Source organism: Pongo pygmaeus, chromosome 1 (genome assembly GCF_028885625.2).
Source record: "Pongo pygmaeus isolate AG05252 chromosome 1, NHGRI_mPonPyg2-v2.0_pri, whole genome shotgun sequence".
In the NCBI taxonomy this organism is placed as follows: domain Eukaryota; kingdom Metazoa; phylum Chordata; class Mammalia; order Primates; family Hominidae; genus Pongo; species Pongo pygmaeus.
The window spans coordinates 82699156-82721394 of NC_072373.2; the positions used below are offsets into that span (position 1 = coordinate 82699156).

Below are 22239 nucleotides of genomic sequence, written 5' to 3' on the forward strand. Positions count from 1 at the left end.
AACTATTTGACAGGATCAGGGAATCTGGGGTACATGTATTACTTTTACTTTTGACTCTGTCGGGGGGCAGTATTGCCTTAGGTTTGGTTTTAATAAAATAAAATAATGAAAATAATGTGAAGCAAACTTTAAAAAAAAAAACTGATTAGTTTTGAAATAACAAAAAATTCTAGTTTTGCAAGAAATACTGTCTTTCTTCTAGTACAAATCTAAAACATAAACATCACCTTTACAAAACAAAATTGTTGTTTAATAATGATCTTTTTCATAACTATCTCATAACTTTATGACTACAGGCCCACCATTTAACAACTACAACCGTCACATAAACTAACATGTGCTTTTAATGCTGACCTTAGTTTAAAAAGCCTGCCAGTATGGAATGACATTCAAATAAAATAAAACCAAATTTAAAAAGAACAGAAATGCAAACTCAACAATATTCCCATCTTTTGAATCCTGACAATGTAGAAGTCAAATTTATAATTATCCTGAAAACCAAGGGAGTCACACGACCACTGTATGTCTCTTCAGTCTAGGAATAATGCAAACAGCAGAAGTTACTCAATGAGGCTTCACAGGAAAGGATCATATGTTGTTTCAAAGTAAAAGACCTGAGATGATTGTTTTAATACAAGTTCACAACTGAAGGTTATCTGGTAATTTATTGTCACTTAATCACGTGAGTGTAAGTTTAATAAATTAGGCTTTAGGACTCAACATGAATAAAAAGTAACAAGATTTTCTGAGATAACTGGGATCAGCAGCAAATTTACTCCCATGGTTACAGAGTAATCTAATGAACTATACCAGAGAAGAGTATGACGGAAATGCAATGAAAGAATTAAAATTGTTCACTTTAAAAAATAAGATAGGTGGGCTGGGCGCGGTGGCTCACACCTGTAATCTCAGCACTTTGGGAGGCTGAGGCAGGTGGATCACCTGAGGTCAGGAGTTCAAGACCAGCCTGGAGAACATGATGAAACCCTGGTCTCAACTAAAAATACAAAAAAATTAGCTGGGTCTGGTGGCAGGCGCCTGTAATCCCAGCTACTTCGGGAGGCTGAGGCAGGGGAATTGCTTGAACCCAGGAGGCGGAGGTTGCAGTGAGCTGAAATCGTGCCATTGCACTCCAGCCTGGGCGACAAGAGTAAAACTCTGTCTCAAAAAAAAAAAAAAAAAAAAAAAGACTGGGAATGGTGGCTCACACCTGTAATCCCAGCACTTTGGGAGGCCACGGGATCACTTGAGGTCAGGAGTTCAAGACCAGCCTGGCCAACATGGTGAAACCCTGCTTCTACTAAGAGTACAAAAAATTAGCCGGGAATGGTGGTACATGTCTGTAATCCCAGCTACTCGGGAGGCCAAGGCACAAGAATCGCCTGAACCCAGGAGGCAGAGGTTGCAGTGAGCCAAGATCGCACCAATGCACTCCAGCCTGGGTGACGGAGTGAGACTCTGTCTCAAAAAAATAAAATAAATAGAAAAATAAACAAAAAATAAGCAAGACCAATAAGTTCTTGGGTTAATAACAACACGAGATTTCACCCTCCATGCAGGGGCACCTCAAGACCAGTGATCTCAGCAGACAGAGAGAGAGAGAGAGAGAGCGCGAGAGACAGAGAAAGAGAGAATGAGAATTTCATTACCTTGATAATGTCTAAAATACAAATTTACATGCATTTATTTGATGTATTTATTCATTAAATTACTATTATGAAATAAACTGATTTAACAGGTCATTCGTAAAATTGCAAAAATTAGCCCTTGAGCTTGCACCCCCTATTTTTTATTCTTACCAGTGAAGTTGGGCTGGGGAAAATTGCTTTGATAGGTGAGCTGCTGGTCCCACCACTGCTTGGTGGGTTGATTCTTTTTTCTTTCTGGCGGCGGTTACAGAACCAAACACGAATCACCTCTTTTTCCATATTGAGCTGATCAGCAATCATAGTGATCTCTTCCGAGGTAGGCTTTTGATTCTGCAGGGTGAAAAAATGTAATTCCAAAAGGTATCCTTTGCAATAACTTTTTGAACTACTGGCATAATCATGTCAGGTTAGAAAATGAAGCTGGGATACATATGACCATCCACATTAGGCCACTTTCAACAAAGAGATTGTGTAGATAGAAGTTCTAATGAACATACACCTACTAAATTTATTCATATTAACTTAGAGTAAGTTATCCTTGAATATCTATAGTTTTTCATTTTTAAGATCTATTAATTGTGAATGAAACTAACAAAATACCAGTACAACCACATGTATTAGTAGGAATTTAACCTTTCTCCATGCTTCATGCTATCTAATTTGGACCTTAAAGTAAAAAAGGCAGGTATTTCACAGATGAAAGACCTTCAGCTTAAAGAAATCACACGATTTGCCCAATCACACAGTAAGTGGCAGAGCTGACAAAAACTCCTAATTCAGAGTCCTCCTAATGTGCTCAAGTCTTTTCTGAATTAGAGAAGTCAAAATGTTCTTAAAAGCTTTGTTATGATATTACCTGGTACAAAAAAAAAATTGCCAAATATCTCTTGCATTAACTTAAGCTCCATAGCCTAACACTCAAGGTCTCTAGTGTTCCAGTCCCAAACTACTATTCCAGGCATACAGACACTACAATTTAACCAACCAATCTACTAGAGCGTCTCCTGATACACCCTATGGTTTCCCTCACTCCAGTGTTTCTCCCCGACTCTGAGGGGGAAACGCTCATGCGTTTCCTCTGCTTAAAATACTTTCCCCCTACCTTTTCCAGTCTGTGGAATTAATTCCTATGGTAGCTGCCACCTCTCTCATACGGACTGCTCGCATGGATGTGATTCTGGTCTCTCCTGAACCCTGCAGAACTCTGGTTCTGTCTCCTATGTTAGTAACTTACTTACTTCACCTATTTATGATCATCTGTAAGAGCAGAGGCTGACATGTCATCTTTTACCACCTACAGTTTCTACTAAGTAATAATGTTAAGTACTACACAGACAATCCCATGTATAGAAAAGTAAAATCCTCACTGACCTCCAAGAAACTCTTCTCTAAGGCCACACGGATGTTGGTCTCTATGCTGGTGCGTTTCTTCCTCCTACGGCTCAAGCCCTCAATTCCTGGAGAATTCAGGGCACTTGGGCTGGAGAGGGACGAATCAGATGAGAGGTTCTCTGTAAGAATGAAGAAAATACAGAAATAAAATTAGCTGAGCACAGTGATTCATGTGCATAATATGCATATTAACAACAAAACTGACAAAATAAGCTACATGAAAGTATGAAACGGTTTTCACATAACCTACATTACAATATTGCTTATTGGCCAGGCATGGTGGTTCACACCTGTAATCCCAGCACTTTGGGAGGCTGAGGTGGGAGGATCACTTGAGGTCAGGAGTTCAAGACCAGCCTGGCTAACATGGTGAAACCCCATCTCTACCAAAAATACAAAAATTAGCTGGGCACAGTGGCGTGCACCTGTGGTCCCAGTTACTTGGGAGGCTGAGGCAGGAGAATCACTTGAACCCAGGAGGCAGAGGTTGCAGTGAGCTGAGATGGTGCCACTGCACTCCAGCCTGGGCAACAGAGTGAGACCATGTCTCCCCCTACCCGCCCCCCACCCCCCATATATATATATATATTTACTACCATGGATATTTCTGCTGCCCTTATTGGCATTCTTTCTGCTAGGATGGTTGACAATATTACCACTACTTTTGAATTTCTGTTTCTGAGAAAGAAGAGGTTTACTATTCCTATCCTTAAACTCAGCTCTATGTCTCCAGTTCTGTTTGTTTATAAGTTCTGGGGATAAAAGGAAGAAAGTTTCTTAGAAATTACTGAACGTTTAATATTTATCTTGTAAATGGCCTTTCATTTTATTGGTATAATCTAGGGTAAAAAGAAAAGAAACAAATGAAATATTTATAAATTATCTGAAGTTAAATCACAGGGTTCTACAATTTCACAGTTTAATAACCCTGGGCATGTCATACACATCTGAGTTTGTTTCTGCTACACGTAAAATAAGATGGAAAGAGTAAACCAGTGGTTCTTATCTGTGGACTCAGGAAACAGATGCCTAGGCCTCACCCACAGCTACTGAATAAAACTGTCCAAGGATGCGTGTTTCAGGTTTGTCTTTTCCAAAGGCCTAATTTTTGTTCATATCTACAATAAGAACCATAGCTTAAGGGATCTAAATGACTCCTACAGCTTTCATAGTCTATGATCCTGTGACTCAAAATTCCAATCTTCCAAAAGGAACTCTCAGCACAAAAAAATGTAAGACAAAGCTAGTAGTCCAACTTTTCTGAATGAAATGTGTGGTCATTTGAAATAACAAAAGCAGAACTATTACAAGAACAAGTTCTATGATAATTCATCAAGGAAGAAACAATAAGCTTCTACTTCAAGCTTATCTAAATACAAAAGCCTTACTTATCCTGTTCCTTCAACTGTGTGTGTGTGTGTTCCTAATCCTGGCTCAAATACAAGAAGTATTTCAGGCTAAAAATTACTGCTAATTATTTATACTGTAATTACTAGAATATTTAAATGAATCAGCTTTCTGATTTATATCACCATAATTTATAATGATCCTCCCAGGATTAGTAAGCTTCAAGATTCTGTAACAACAAAAATAGAGTAAGAAATATAAACCCCAATTTATATAACAATCCCCCTGTAAAATTCCAATGAATGACAAACAAATACAGTCACTTACCTGCATCATTTAGCCACTTCTCTAAAAGTGGCTTCAACTTGCACATGTTCTTAAAGCTGAGGTTCAAGGCTTCAAAGCGAGAGATGGTAGTTTGGCTGAAGTCATTTCCATATAGTTTCCCCATAGCGAGCCCAACATCACCCTACACACAATGCAGAGCAGGAGAAGAGGAGAGGAAAGACAGAGTCATCTCACCAGTGCTTAAAGCCTTCACTCTGGGGTGTTGCTCCAATAACTGCTTTAGACAAAGAGTCAACAATTATTCCACTTACGGGGTCCCACATAAACTCCATCCCTAAGCCAGTCACAGCGTTACTGTGAGGACTCTTTTAGGCCTGATCGTTACAATGTTCAATACTGTCCCACACACTTTCCCATTTTGAATCTCTTCTTGCCACCTTATGTAATCATGGAGACACCAAAATTTCAACTACATATCAAAAATAGTGCTAATATTCTAACAAGCCCCTTAATTGATACAACCAAAGTGATTTAAGTAATCTTTAAAAATGTATTTATCTGGTCTGGGCACAGTGGCTCACATCTTTAATCCCAGCATTTTGGGAGGCCTAGGCCTACATGGGTGGATTGCTTGAGCCCAGGATTTCCAGACCAGCCTGGAGAACATGGCAAAACATCTACAAATAATACAAATATTAGCCAGGCGTGGTGGCATGTGCCTGTAGTCCTAGCCATTTGGGAGGCTGAGGTGAAGGATCGCTTGAGTCCAGGAGGTCAAGGCTGTAGCAAGCCGTGATCATGGCACCGCACTCCAGTCTGGGTGACAGAGCGAGACCCTGTCTCAAAAAAAGAAAAAAATTTAAAAAAGAAAAAGAAAAATAAATTTATCTGTATCACCTACAGATATTATGTATAACTCTCTAGATAACCCAAGATATTTCTGAACTAATCAAACTTCCCAAAAATCACTTTAAAAATTAGAAATCATCTCTTTCTTCTTTTCCCTATCAAGTATTTCTGTATGCAGTGAAAAAAAAAATCTATTTTCACTCCTAGTTTGGATTTCAAAGTTAGTTACAAAAACCAGGTATTCTAAAAGACTACTTTTGTAACCATCATAGAAATAGAAATTCACAGTAGAGAGGTTTGACCCATTTAGTCAAACCTTCATGGGCACTGGAAACTTGGTAACCTTCTAGCAATAGAACAATGATGCCCTGAATATATTACAAAAGATGTCTTTCTCTATAAGCCTATAACCTTTGAAATGTATACAGAGCTTTTCTTCTTGCTGAATCTCTCTTGATCAAGCTGGAAAAAAAGCGTAAGATAGTTGCTTTATATACAGGAAACAGAGGCTCACGGAGTTTAAATGATTCACCCATTCATTTCAATTAGTTTAGTGACAGGGCAGAAAGGCAACATCATTTCTGGTCCAAAGTACTATACAACTAATCCTACTATGAGACAGCCAACTCTCAACTATCCTGGCAACACTTATTTTGAACTGGGATTATCCCAGTCCTTTGATTCCCCCCATCCCTAAATCCATCTTTTGAATACTACATTTTTTATTAGCACATTGAATACTATATTTTTTATTAGGTGGTAGTTGGGTTAAAAAAGTAACATATTTTTAAAACCCCATTTTCTTTTTGGTGAGCAACTTCTGATAAAAAGTTTAACAGATGAGAAATATTGAAATGTAAGACAAAATGAGGCACACAGAATACCTGAACTTCAAGTGATTGATATCCTCTGCCTTCCCATATAGCCACCAGCCACAAGTGGCTATTAAATTAATTAAAACCCAATAAATTAAAAATTCAGTTCCTTTGTATCACTAGCCCTTCCAAGTGCTCAATAGCCATAAGTAGACAGTGGCTATTGTATTGGACACCCCATGTCCAATGTACAGAACACCCCATCATCACAGAAAGTTTTAATGACAGTTCTGAATATACTGAAGTAGACTGTTTATTGATTTCCTTCCAATTAGCATAAAACTGAAAGAACCAGAATTAGTGGTGAGCAGGGCATAAATGCTATCCATTATACTGTATACAAATATGTCTAAAGACATAGATGATTATGTTTATCTATACCTGTATCTCTACATATTTATTAAAATGTTACTTCATTCAGGCAGGGCACGGTGGCTCACAACTGTAATCCCACCACTTTAAGAGGCCGAGGTGGGTGGATTACTTGAGGTCAGGAGTTCGAGACCAGCCTGGCCAACATGGCAAAACCCCTGTCTCTATTAAAAATACAAAAATTAGTTGGGTGTGGTGGCACACCCCTGTAATCCCAGCTACTCAGAAGGCTGAGGCACGAGAACTGCTTGAAACCTGGGAGGCAGAGGTTGCAGTGAGCCGAGATCATGTCACTGCACTCCAGCCTGGGTGATAAAGTGAGACTCTGTCTCAAAAAAATAAATAAAATAAAATAAAATAAAATGTTACTTCATTCAATCAAATATTCACTAAGTACCTACTATATGTCAAGCGCTGAACTTATGCATTGTGTATCACATATATTCATGTCATGGTCACCTTGTTTAGATTACAGCTGGTGCCAACTAAACCTTGCAATTCTTTGAGTATAAGAACTTATGTAGCAGTTAGATGGCAATAAGTGTTTTCTGGCATAGTAACTGCAAAATAAGCTACAAATTTTCACAAACTTCTATCTTATTATAAAAGTATATAAAAGTAACAATTTAACAAGTAAAAAATAAGTCAACAGCCTTGGAAACATAAGACCCCATCTCTACCAAACACAAAAAAATTAGCTGTGTGTGGTGCATGTGCCTGTAGTCCCAGCTACTTGGAAGGCTGAGGTGGGAGGATCACTTGACCCCAGAAGCTTGAGGCTGCAGTGAGCTATAATTGTGCCACTGCACTCCAGCCAGAGCCAACAGAGTGAGACCCTCTCGCTAAAAAAAAAAAAAAAAAATAAGTAAATAAAATATATATTAAAAAATCATGACAGTAATTATAAGAAATGATACCTTAAGGTGGTGGCTGGAAATAAAGCTATGCCATTCACTAACTAGAACCATGATAAATAATAAACTCACTATCATTATTAATATGTTTTATTTCACATTTAAATTGCTTAATTGAATAAAAAGCAACAGACTCCTCAGTTAACATACTAATTTTCATTAATTTGGTACAGGCTTGGTTTAATGCTCTTTTGTGTAATCCAACTCACAACCATCTTGGGTTATCACTCACAAAAGTAAATGTTTTAAGTAGTCAATTCATATATAATCTTAACTATATTATATCCCTTTGATATTTTTAAAAAGAACATAACAAAAAAGGAACAAAAACTGGGACTGGGAAATAATGAACGTACCACATGTGATAAATGTATTATGCTATGACATGCGTTCTAATTATGCAAAGACAGCCATGGTAATCCTTTAATAAGCAATTATGTAATTAGAAAATAACTTTAAAACATCTAATAATGTGTATATTTACACAGAGAATAGAGCTTTTTTTGTTTCAGCAAATAACTTTAATGGCTAAAACTTTCTCTTTGTGTGTGTATATCAATAAACTGGACACAGAGCAACCTTTGAGTAACTAAAATTGAAGTATCTGACTTAAAAACAGAGGTTGATAGACTGATTTTCCATTCTGCAGCAGTAGTATGTACTTTAACCCACATAGTCCAAGTTTGTGAACCATTGCCACTGCTGTCTCAAAGTCATTTAGAAAAATAAGGAGTGGTCATGCCAAAAAATAGGATAAAACTACAAAACAAAACACCAGACCTTAGGGAAGCTCTTTTACCTGGAGAGATGTGTGGAGGGAGAGAAAAACATAACACTGACAATATGTTGGGTCAAATGCAGAAAGGCAAACCACTATTTGAGTAAAAGTTAAAGATTTTTAAAAGCCTTAACATCTTTGGCATATCACTTAGGCAACAATCTCTCAGGGAACCCCAGAGTATGTTGTGCTAATAGTTTAAAACTTGAGGCACTGCTAAATATGCTACCTTATACTTATTTCAGCTTTGTAACTTATTCACATCAATCTAGTTTTATGTTTAGCTTGCTTTCTTTCTTTTTTCTTTTTTTTTTTTTGAGACAGAGTCTTGCTCTGTCACCCCCCAAGCTGGTGTGCAGTGGCATGATCTTGGCTCACTGCAACCTCCACCTCCCAGGTTGAAGCAATTGTCCCTGCCTCAGCCTCCCGATTAGCTGGGATTACAGGCGCCCGCCACCACGCCCGGCTAATTTTTGTATTTTTTAGTAGAGATGGGGTTTCCCCATGTTGGCCAGGCTGGTCTTGAGCTCCTGACCTCAGGTGATCCACCTGCCTCGGCCTCCCAAAGTGCTGGGATTACAGGTGTGAGCCACGGTGCCTGGCCTAGCTTTCTTTTTAAAACAGGTCAGATCATTTAAGATGCTTTGAAAGTATTAAAATGTTTCTGGATAATTTGCTTCTTCATAAGTCAAACTCCTCACAAATGTAACTGCATTTCCTCTAAAATCATGCCTATTTAAAAAATCATTATATATTCCCAAACACAATTGATTTCTTTGAGCAAAAATGAATTCCCAAAGAAATATAAGCCTGGGCTGGGCCTGGTGGCTCACACCTGTAATCTCAGCACTTTGGGAAGCTGACATGGGTGGATTTGGTTGAGTCCAGGAGTTCGAGACCAGCCTGGGCAACATGACAAGACCTCGTCTCTACAAAAATTAGCCGGGTGTGGTGGTGTGCCTGAGTCCCAGCTACTCAGGAGACGGAAGTGGGAGAATCCTTTGACCCCTGGAGGTCAAGGCTGCAGTGAGCCGTGATCATGCCACTGTACTCCAGCCTGGGTGACAGACCCAGGCATTGTCTCAAAAAAAAAAAAAAAAAAAAAAAAAAAAAAGATATATATAAAGATACATATAAATGTGTTCTTAAAAACACCCATAGTACATTCAGGGATGCTATCCTTGGATTTTGACCTACCAGGCCAGGTGGAGCATTACTGTACTTTCAACACAAAATAATTTGAGTAATATTTAAGTAGTAGCTTAAAAACTTTAAATTATATTCCCTGGAAAGAAAATATCAGATTTTTCCTGATTCCATAAAAGCACCCAATCTAATCCATACTTGTTTTTTTTTACCTAATGATCTTATACCATTTTACATAAATTTCATTCAGTTTAATTCCTTGCCTGCTTTAAAAGTATTATTTGCAGGCTGGGCGCAGTGGCCCACACCTGTAATCCTAGCACTTTGGGAGGCCAAGGCGGGAGGGTTGATTGAGGCCAAGAGTTCAAGACCAACCTGGCCAACATAGCGAGACCCTGTCTCTAAAAAAATATATTATTTATGACAGGTTAATCAAAGAATAAGTCAGTGGTAGTGCTTAAAACAAACAAAAATGCTATGTATCCAGACAACTGTTTAAACCATTAAATATATTCACTCTTCTTTAAAAGTCCTCAATTAGCTGACAAATTCCAGAAAATTAATTTGGATTTTGGTTAATTTGGGGTTTTCATCTTCTATAGATTCTTGCTTGATTAACTGGTTTTAGCATAGGCTTAGAGAGTATGTGTGCCTGTGCTTGCAAGCCTGTCTCCATCACCCTCTCTCTTCCAAAAAGTTATTTTTATTTTTGATTTTTATTAATTTTTATTTTTCAGAGACAGTGTCTTGCTCTGTCACCCAGGCTGGAGTGCAATGGAGCAATCATGGCTCACTGCAGTCTCGACCTCCCGGGCTCAAGCAATCCTCCCACCTTAGCCTCCTGATAGCTTGGACTACAGGCATGTGCCACCACACCCAGTTAAATTTTTTATTTATTTACTTTTTGGAGAGACAGGGTCCCACCAGAGACCAGGCTGGTCTCCATCTCCTGGGCTCAAGCAATCCTCCCACCTCAGTCTCCCAAAGTGCTGGGATTACAGAAGAGAGCTACTGCACCCACTACAAAAAACTGTTTTTAAATAAGCCTTCTAAACTTTTCCCCTTTTAGCTAATATAATACACCCTGTAACCTTTACTCTCTCAATCTTACATATGAAGTACTAAGGTCTATCACCAGATATTCTTCAAATAACAAAATCTTCCATACAGTCAAAATATCCTCCAACATAATCTTTTAAACTCTTCACAATTTACTGATATAATTATGATTTCAGAGGCCTGTGTTCTGAAAGAAATCATAAAGCTTCTAGACTAACATTAAACCATACATTAAAAATTCAGGAGGGGGGAGGGGGGAAGGGGGAGGGATAGCATTGGGAGATATATCTAATGCTAGATGACGAGTTAGTGGGTGCAGCACACCAGCATGGCACATGTATACATATGTAACTAACCTGCACATTGTGCACATGTACCCTAAAACCTAAAGTATAATAACAATAAAAAAAAAAAAAATACAAAAAAAAAAAAAAAGAAAAAAAAACGCAGGAAAAGGCTAACAAAAAGGTGCAGTTTAAAACCAAAAAACAACATGGCTGATGAACATATTGTATCTTAGAAGCCTCTTTGGACGTGTAAAGCAAATACAGTTGTCCCTCAGTATGCACAGGGGATTGGTTTCGGGACCTCCCTTGGATACCAAAATCCACTGATGCTCAAGTCCTCAAAATTATAAAATGTATATTTGTATATAACATACGTGCATCCTCCCATATACTTTAAATCATCTCTACGTTACTTATAATACTTAATATAATGTAAATGCTATGTAAATTGTTGTATTGTTTAGGAAATAATGGCAAGAAAAAAAGTCTATACATGTTCAGTACAGACATGACCATCCTTTTTTGTCCCCCGTCCCAAATATTTTAGACTAGTTGAATCCACAGATGCGGAATCCATGAATACAGAGAGCCAACTGTATTTGGACCCAGCCAAGGAGGGGAATCAATGTAAGGCCAATTCACCCTACCTGAGTGAAACCAAGTTTGATTCGTCTTTGTTTGAAGGTCTTGGCAAACTGCTCAAGCTCCTCAAGGTCACTGGGCTCCTCCAAGCTGGGAGTATCAATTCGCTTTGGTGTTGACTGGCTCTGTGGAAGTGTCTGAATTGGGGTTGCTGCTATTGTGCGTGTTGGGGTTGCTGGCTGTTGGAGAAAGAATAAAACAATGAGGAAAAGCATGTGAAGAGATATTTAGGTTCACTCCAAGTAAACAACTGAAGGAAAGAGCTACATTTATGGATAACGATGAAGACCATGTAACACTACAGAATGTACAACATAATGTTCAGTGAGCAAAGCAGGCAGTGAAATTATGTATACTGTAATTACAAGTAATTACGTAATTCTATAGAAAAAACATGAATACACAAAAATGAAATCTATTATAACTGGGTTTTCAAATGGTCTGAATACATATATCTTATGTCTTTTAATAAATTACTCTATTTCAAAAAATCTATTTCATAAGTCTAGCACTTCAACTGTCAAAACAGTAGACAGCATATCTGTCTTGCTTATCACTATTACATCTCCAACCTGTGACACAGTATTATAAAAATAGTATTCAAGATCATAATTCAAAATCATTAAGGGGGAAAAGTAAACCACCTGTAGTTTAAATAGCTTATAACAGGTTTCACTTTTGTATATCTGTTCCAGTTTTTTCCCCAAGGACCTATATCTTTAAACCTTCACTGTAATTATGGTATACATAATTTTACTCTCTGCTTTTCTCATTTAACATTGTTTTAACTGTTTTCTATGGTATTTCAGTCTTCATAATTATCCTTTTTAAAAACTAAGGCAATATTCTCATAATTTACTTAACCAGTTCTTAACTGCTAGACAGTTTTTATGTTTTCACTAACATAGATAACAACACAATGAAAAACTTTATGCATATTAGTTATTTTTTCCACCTATGTGCGTAATTAGTTCTTTTGAGATAAATTCTCAAGGGCTTTTCTGGTAACTAGATAAACAATTTCATGGCTTTTGATACATATCATAACGTTGGTTCCCACTATGCAACACTCTTCCACATGACTTATGTTAGCAGTTTTAAAAAATGTTTTGCTAATTCAAGAAGTAAATGGTAGTTCTCTTACTACTCAATGTCAAAATTTTCCCATGTGTCAATTATTATCCGTTTTTCTTTGGATGTGAATTGGATTTATGTCCTTAACCAATTTATATATTAAGATATTTATTCTCATCCTTATCCTTAGAGAGATACTCAAATTTTATAGAGGAAGCTTTGTCATATTAATGCAAATGCTTTTTCCAATTTGCTTTCTTCCTTTTATTTTTCAGTGTACATAAGCCTTTAAATTGTCATTTGGGTGAACTTTTAATTTTCCTTTCTAATATATCCTGTTACTTCAAATCTGAGAAAGCTTCACTTATTTCTAACATTGATAAAATTCTTTTTAATCTGCTAGCTTCTTCTGTGTTGAATATTTGATTATTTAAATCCATGTATAGTTCATTTTGGGACATGAGGGTATAGTCTCTTTTTAAAAATAAAATACTCAACTTTCTTATCACACAAACTTAAGGTTATTCTGTTCTATTCACAAGCCCCGAGTGGAACACACCTCACTAGTGGGAGGCACTGCCTGACTGCATCTTAGTTGCTCAGTTGACTCCTCCTGTGAACAGTAGCCCAGGTGAGCGACTATAAACCAGAATTACAGATAAAGTCCGTGGCTGTGAATTTTTCTTCTTCAAATTAAGATGAGTTATATAACCCTGACCTTTACCTTATGAGTCAAGGCTTCCTCCAAAGGAACTAACTGTCCCAGAAAACTACAGAATAAGCATTACACAGGCGACAACTGGAGTTAAGTTCCTCTCTTATCCTGTTTCAATGACAACAACAAAGTTCATTTCTATGTCATGCTGACACTGCGTAATTTTCAACCTGACCATTCTGGAGCAGCCAAAACGAGCACCAACCACAGCAGACCCCTATGTGGCTGTACACTTCTCACAGTGAAACTGGTTGACAGTTAGAGGTGAGTCTTAACTATCACATTGTTACTTCATCTCCGGGCTTGAAGTAGCCCCATTCTCAAATAATAAAGGACTAAAAATCACTTGGGTACCTTTAGATGGGGTGGTTATAGATAAGTTACCCCAACTCCAGAAACCTCAGGCTGGACTGGGCCAGATCTAGAAATGGCAGAGTAGAATTCAGTGAGCAGGAGTCAGGATGAAGCTACAACGGCCCTGCCACCGTATGTAGAGAATGCACGCCAGGAAGAAGTCTCTGGTATAGGCTTTTTTCAAAACCCCAACCTCACTCTTGCATTCAGCATATTCACAAATTCACCATTTAAAAGGGCAAAGTTTATGTTTCAGCAACTACAGTCATACAACTGCTACTAATTGTAGTAGCAGTTACTACAGATAGTAGTAGATACAGAACATTCTCATCATTCCCAAAAGTTCCCTTGTTCCCTTTGCAGTTAATCCCCATCATTAGCCCCCCGTTCCTGGCAACCACTAATGTTTTATATACCTTAGTTTTGTCTTTTCTAAAATGCCATGTGCATTGACTCATACTGTATGCAGTCTTTTATGTCTTCTTTCATGTAGTACAACGTTTTTGAGATTCACAGGAGATGCATGTATCAGAAGCACGTTTCTTTTTATTGCAAAGTAGCATTCCATCATATGGATATGCTAAAGCTTATGTTACCTAGTCACCAGCTGATGTATATTTAGGTTGTTTCCAGTTTGAGGTGAATAAAGCTGCTATAAACACTCACATACAAGTCTTTGTGTGGACGTATGCTTTCATTTCTAGGGATAGAACTGCTGGGTCACAAGGTACATGCACATTTAATTTTATAAGAAACTGCCAGCCTGGTGCGGTGGCTCACGCCTGTCATCTCAGCACTTTGGGAGGCCAAGACAGGCAGAATTGCTTGAGCCCAGGGGTTCAAGACCAGCCTAGGCAACATGGCGGAACCCCACCTCTACAAAAAATAGCTGGGCGTGGTGGTGCATGCCTGTAGTCCCAGCTACTCAGGAGGCTGATGTGGGAGGATCGCTTGAGCTTGGGAGGTCAGGCTGCTAGAGTGGGCTGTGATTGTGCCACTGCACTCCAGCCTGGGTGACAGAGCAAGACCTTGCCTCCCCATCACCCCCCAAAAAAGAAACTGCCAAAATAATTTCCAAAGTGTGTATACCATTTTGCAACACCACTAAGCAATGTATGAGAACTCTAGTTGCTTTACCTTCTTGCCAACACTTGGTTTTGTCATAGCCTTTTAAATTTTGCTTATTCTAGTGACTGTGTAGTGACATTTCATTTAAATTTTCCTGATGACTAATAGTTTTTGAGCATCTTTTCATATGCCTGCTGGACATTTACATATCTTCTTTGGTGAAGTATCTCCAATTTTTTTGCTGCCCATTCCCTTAAATCAGATTGTCTTATTATTAACTTGAATGAGTTCTTTAGACATTCTGAACACAAATCTTTTATCAGATATGTTTCATAAAAATATTTTCTCCCCATCTGTGGTTTTCTTTTCATTCACTTGAAAGAAGCTTTAATTTTTATGAAATTAAATTTATCCATTATTTTATGGTGCTTTTTGTGTCCTATTTAAGAAGTCCTTGCCCAACCCAAGGACACAAAGATTTTTTTCCAAACTTTTTTCTCTAAGTTTAGGTCTATGACCCATCAAACAAATCTTTGTACATGGTGTGAAATAATAGTCAAGGTTTTTTTTTTTTTTTCCCTACTGTTTCAGCAGCATTTTTTGAAATGACTTTTTTTTTCCCCACTGAAATCCTTCGGCACCTTTGGCAAATCAGTTGACCATATACATGTAGATCTACTGGACCTTCTATTCTGTTCCACTGATCTCTATTTCTATCCATATGCCAGTATTACACTGTCTTCATTACCGGAGTTTTATAATTATTCTTGACATCAGGTAGTCCTTCACTTTTCTTCTCAAAATCATTTGGTTATTCTGTGTTTTCTACAGTTCTATATAAATGTTAGAAACAGTATGCAAATTTCTACAAAAAAGCCTGCTACGTATTGGTTGAGACTATGTTGAATCTAGAGGTCAATTTGCGAAAAACTGACATTTTAACATTTAACTTAAGTCTTTCTGATTCATGAACACATTACTTCTTTCTGTTTTATAGGTCTTTAATTTTACGCAGCAATGTTCTATAGTTTTCAACTACAGAACTATTTGTATAGGCCTTACAAATATTTTGTTGTTTATCCCTAAGTACTGTAAATTTCTTTTTCTTAATTTCAATTTCCAAATGCTCACTGCTAGTGTATAGAAATGTAAATGATTTTTACATATTGACTTTGTATCATACTTGCTAAGCTCACTTATTCCAGTAGCTTTTTTTGGTAGATTCCTTAAGATTTTCTACATAGACAATCATGTCATCTAGCAACTAAGATAGTTTTACTTCTTCCTTTCTAATCTGTATGTCATTTATTCATATTTCATTTTATTGTCTTATTGCATTACTGGCACCTTCAGTATAATGTGGAATAAAAGTGGCAACTGGTCACTTTGCCTTGTTTTTGATCTTAGGGGGAAAGTATTCAGTTTTTCGTTAAGTATGATGTTGGTTTTTTTCTTTTCTTTTTTTTTTCTTAATACGTGCTCTTTACCAGGTTAAGAAAGTTACCTTCTATATCTAGTTTGCAAGAGTTCTTATCATAAATGGACGCTGAATTCTGTCAAATCTGGTAATGTGTTAGTATTAAGTGGTAACTTCCATACTGCAGACAAAGAAAGTCAGAGCTGGAAGGAGATTCAGGATCAGCCAGTTCAGTCACCTAATTTATAGATGAGAAGACTGAGGTCCAGAAAGATAAAATGACATGTTCAAAGCAACAGCTAGATAAGAAGTGGAACTAGGTCTATAATTTAAACCTCTATATGTCTAAGTATTTTTTATATAATTATAGCGTTTATATGGTCTAGTAGAAATGAGCTAAAGTACCATAAAAGCACTGAGAAAAAAGAAAATATAGAGATCAAAATTTTTTTGCAGTTTCTGAGAAAGGGTAAAGGGTAACAATGGATTTTTAACTGAGGCTAACTAGGTTTCCAGTTTAAGTGGTAATATCTACTGCCAAGTATGGTGAGGGGAGATGTCACATAGCTAGAACTCATTACTCATTTACTGCTAATGCAGTTATTCTTTAAGAACATATAAGAAACAGGAACTCTGAAGATTTTCAAAGACTATATTGATTTGGTAGCATTGCTTTATTGAGCTGATAAACCTAGCTTTGATTTTCTGGTCAGTTTTCGAAGACCGAATTATTTTTATTAGATTTAAAAAAAAAATTAAATAAAGTCCAAAAGTCTCCCCAAACAATAAGACAAGAGAAAGCAGCCCCCATAGAAGAAAACTGACCTGGGAGGTGAGGGTGATGCTTGGCTGCGACTGTAGGAGGTTGGCTTGGCTTTGCTGAGGTAGTTGTGTTAGAAGATTTTGCGCTTGCAGGAGACCTGTAGAAGAAAAACACGTTATCCAGAAACATTAAAGATTTCTTCGAACACATGGCAAAAGAAAGAATGCATGAGAAAATGAGCTGAAAATTTCCAGTTGATCTCTGGTAGTCTTACTGGTATCAAAACTCTTATTTATCTTATTTGCCTTACATTCAATCTTGTTTTACAACTTGGAAGAGAAGATATAGAACATTAAATTAAAACTGATATGTCTTTGGCATAATCTGAATAAGCTCTGTGATAGGTCAGTCCTTTATTTTAGGAAAGAGTGGGATGAAAGTTAAAAAACTATTCTAAATAGAAACAGCTGGAAATTCCAAAAAGAGCTCAACTTCTTAACCTAGAATCCATTAGAAACTGCCAGTGTATGTTGGACCAGAGGAAAAGCAGCATTTTCAAGTTCTCTTTATCAAACATTTGCCTGTTGGTGATAATAAAGTTGAAATGTAAAATATTCTATTAATATCTGCATGAACACTGAACTGTCTTAGTTTCAAATAATTGATAATGTAATGCCACCAATGCTTCATGATGACAAACTGACATTCAAAGTAGAAATACAAACTCTTTGTTTGTAGAAGATGCTCAATTACTTGAATACATGGCTTTTTATTTTCAGAACCTGATAAACAGGACCAACCCAGAATGTCTGTATTTAAGGATTTAATCTTAAATAAAGAGTAAAGAGTTTAAGTAAAGAGTTTCAGATAAAATGCTGTTGCTAAAATACTAAATACAAGATTATGTTTGCTGTGATAAGAGCAATGGTAGAAAGTATTCGACAAAGCACACCAAACAAAAGGGATTTTACCATTTTCTTTTGAACATGTGATAAGATTATCTGAGGCAATAGCTTCCTAATTATGATTTCCTTAGGTTACTAAATTTGGATATATTAAATGTTGGAATATGTAGGACAACAGCCAGAACACTTAAGCCTGCCAGAGATTAGCCATAGAATTTATCATTTATTTGTAAGTAACTAAGCACTGCCTAAATTTAAGCTATCAAAAGATACTAATATTTATTTCATAATGTAGGTCACAAGATAAATATATTAAACAGATTTGAATTTTTCTAAAGAACCCTGACTTTGGCTGATCTGGGACAAGTGAAATATATATATATTGAAGCAAATATGATTAAATAAAATTCAGCATATATTACTACAAACATTTCTTAAAAGGCAGGTTTATGGAAGTTTAAATGACCGTCCTGCTTCCCCAAGTATCTCCCTATAGTTCAATCTCCATATAATAGTTAGGGTGATCTTTATAATCTTATTATTTCCCAATTAAAACGCTGTCATGGCCTTATATTAGAATTAGAACAAAATCTATGCAGCCCTAGGTATCTGGCCCAGTCTAGCTCTCGTATCTCAACTTCTACCACTTCCTTTGACTCACTGAACTCCAGCTACTTTGGCTTTTCTTTTCCTGGATCAGGTCAAGCTGTTCCCATCTCAGGTGTTTTACATTCCTTTGCCTATAAGACTCTTGTCTTCAGATTCTAGGTGTGGTAACCTCGCCCTCATCTTTCCTCACCAGTTTCCAATTCAAATATTGCTTCTCCAGAGAGACTTTTCCAGACTATAGGCCCATTATTCTTTAGGTTAACCATTACCAGATTACTATGATCCACTACCTGACTAGTACTTATTGGTATCTAAACCATTTGTTTACATGTTTACTATTTGACGTCTCTTAATTAGGGCAGGGCCTGCCTCTTGTTCAAAATACATCCGTAACTATTAGAGCACTATATGACACAGCAGGCACTCAACTAATTTTTGAGTGAATTAATTAAAATATCAAACTTTACTGGTTTGAAAAATACTGAAGGGTAGTCTAGAGGAAAAAAACCTATATTTTATGTTAACGATTAAAACTAATTAAATAAAACTGTTTTGAAAAGACTAAAGACTAAAGAATATTCAAAAACAATAATAAAAAATGAAAGAGAGGGCCAGGTGCTGTGGCTCATGTGTGTAATCCCAGCACTTTGGGAGGCCGAGGCAGGCAGTTCACTTGAGGTCAGGAGTTCAAGACCAGCCTGGCCAACATGGTGAAACCCCATCTCTACTAAAAATACAAATTAACCGGGTGTGGTGGCACACACCTATAATCCCAGCTACTTGGGAGGCGAGGCAAGAGAATTGCTTGCTGCCAGGAGGCAGAGGTTGTGGTGAGACAAGACTGTGCCACTGTACTCCAGCCTGTGTGAGAAAACAAGACTCCGTCTCAAAAAAAAAAAAAAGAGAGAAGAGAGCACAAAGGTCAGAAATGAAGTTCCATTATTAAACACAGGCTATTTCAACATAGGAGTTTCTTTAAAGTTTAACAATGAAAGTTAGTTTAATCTGTAAGAGACAAAAGCAGATAAGTAAACAAATTCAAACCTTAGGTTTTATCCTCAAACAAGGTCAGCTGAAAAGGCTGAAAGGGCCCATAGAGGTTTAGAACTTTTTAAAAAACCAATGCTTGGCCAGGCGCCATGGCTCACGCCTGTAATCCCAGTACTTTGGGAGGCCGAGGCATGTGGATCACGAGGTCAGGAAATCGAGACCATCCTGGCTAACACGGTGAAACCCCGTCTCTACTAAAAATACAAACAAATTAGCCAGGCGTGGTGGCATGCGCCTGTAGTCCCAGCTACTCAGGAGGCTGAGGCAGGAGAATCCTTCTAACCTGGGAGACGGAGGTTGCAGTGAGCCGAGATCCCACCACTGCACTCCAGCCTGGGCGACAGAGCAAGACTCCATCTCAAAAACAACAACAACAAAAAAACGCTTGCCACCTTCCCTCACCTAAACAATGAAAACCCAAACAAAACTCAAATGAACAACAGTTTTCTAACCAAGAACATTTCTTTGATTATTTTTATAATTAGTGCTGAGAGTAGATAGCGCAGAATAAGATAACCAATAAATTACGACTCAAGTTCAGTAATCTGTCAGTAAGAATTTTCCCATGAAAAATAATTCTGAGGAAAAGGCTTAAATTTCCCTTGCTGGAAATTAAATTCTAGACAGTTACAGTTATATAATCATAGCAATATTACCAAAAATATGAATTACATCTCAAAAGTTTTAGATTAATCAATGAAAAACAAGAGAAAACAGAATTCCAGAAATTAATATTGAAGGCTAATCTCATGCTGGAAACATTATTAAAATTCCAAAAGATAAAATCTTTGTCCTCGATCATGAAGTTAAGAGATTGGCTCTTTGGATTTTCAGCTTCTCTGATGCTATTAATTACAATGAATTCAATTCCTAGAAATGTTTATAGACATATTTCCACTACGCCGATCCTTTTGTTGAATAATCTTAGAAAATGGAATCTAGGTCACATACGACTAACGAATGATTGCAACTCAGCAGCAGTGGTACAAGGTGATTCTAGGGAAACTATATAAAGGAACAACCTTTTCATTCTCTGAGTTATCTATCGTTTGTTGACTGAGGATGATACTGATACCATGATAATGTCATAATGATAACAGCAGCAAAGATTTAGACAGGTTACTATGTAGGAGGCACCTTTCTAAAAGGTGCCTTACATGTGTTTACTCGTTGACTCCCTACAACTCTTAGAGGTGAACACTGAAAGTATCCTAATATCACAGTCAAGGAAACAGGGGCCCATAAAGTTAACTTTCCCAAGGACACACAGGTAAGTGGCAGAGCCAAGATTCACAAAGAGACAGTTTGGCTTTAGAGTCTATGCTCTTTGCTACTATATTATAATGACCTTCCTGATGTTAGGGTAGTAAAACTTTTTTTGTAATTCACCCATGTAAGTGAAGGGGAAGATAAAAAGGGAAATACGTGAAACTCAGAAAGGTTAGGTGAGTTGTCCAGGGTCACTGGCTCTAAGGCCAATCAGTATTACATTATCTGTGCTATTTTCCCAATATAAAAGACTGGAAGTCGGGGGAGTGTTTAAAAACATACACATACTTTTGCAAATACCAAAAAATCAGAATGAACAGTAATTCATTATTCCTACTACCTTGATTTGAGACAAATAAAACTGAAATAAAATGAGGTCCCAGATTTGAAAAGGGAAAGACAACGCCCTTGGCTTTGCTGAAAGTGAATGAAGGCAATCTCATTCCATCTTAAGGCTTTGGCAATTAACAAATCTAATAAACATGCTTCTCATTGACCTTCCTAAGTCTTTCTGATCTAGGTCACTTTCTCCTTTCCTCTTGGAATTTTCTTCCATTGCGATTACCACTCTCCACTAGTTTTTGACTTCTGAAAATGCAGTATCTTTTGAATTGACTTAATCCTTTACACCTAAAAGGTTGGTTTCACCAAGGTTCTTCTAATACTATATATATATTTTCTCTGACCCTAACAACCCTCGTAGTTTCCTAAAAACCCAGGCATTACACCTAGATACCTCTTTCCTATCATTAATCAAATATAACTGGCCACCAGGTCCTGTCCATCTACCTACTTATTTACCAATTTTCCCTACCCAAGTTTCAACATGAACTTTATTAAATAAAAACTTGGAAACGCCACTTTTCTGATTAAATCTGTGGTTTAGCAGAGTTGACAGAAGACTTTCTTATTGGAAGACATTGGGCCATTCACATTAGACTCCTCAAAGTGAGTCTGGATACAGTGGCTCATGCCTATAATCCCAGCACTTTGGGAGGCTGATGCAAGAGGATCGCTTGAACCCAGGAGTTCAAGACCAGCCTGCGCAACCACAGCAAGACATGTCTCTACAAAAAACTTCTTTTTTTTTTTTTTTCAATTAGCCAGGTGAGGTAGTACACACTGTAGTCCCAGATGCTTTGAAGGCTAAGGTGGGAAGATTGCTTGATCCCAAGAGGCTGGGACTGCAGTGAGCCATGATTGTGCCACTGCACTCCAGCCTGGGTGACAGAGCAAGACTCTGTCTCAAAAAAAAAAAAAAAAACACTCAAAATTAGCTGGGTGTGGTGGCACATGCCTGTAATTCCAGCTACTTGGGAGGCTGAGGCAGGAGAATCGCTTGAACCCACGAGGCAGAGGTTGCAGTGAGCCAAGATTGTGCCATTTAACTCCGTCTCAAAAACAAACAAACAAACAA

At 37.4% G+C, this 22239-nt stretch overlaps 1 protein-coding gene across 8 annotated transcripts in view; it reads right to left on the bottom strand.

Moving 5' to 3' along the window:
- POU2F1 (POU class 2 homeobox 1) overlaps window positions 1-22239 on the bottom strand; it is a 208076-nt gene that overhangs the window by 26234 nt on the left and 159603 nt on the right. For all 8 annotated transcript variants that reach the window (XM_063649068.1, XM_054466594.2, XM_063649062.1 and 5 more), the window contains 5 exons: window positions 17052-17146; window positions 11604-11777; window positions 4716-4857; window positions 3021-3160; window positions 1800-1979 (listed from right to left, as the gene is read on the bottom strand). In XM_063649068.1, coding sequence (XP_063505138.1) covers window positions 1800-1979; window positions 3021-3160; window positions 4716-4857; window positions 11604-11777; window positions 17052-17146 — 731 coding nt within the window. The remainder of the gene's footprint in view (window positions 1-1799; window positions 1980-3020; window positions 3161-4715; window positions 4858-11603; window positions 11778-17051; window positions 17147-22239) is intronic.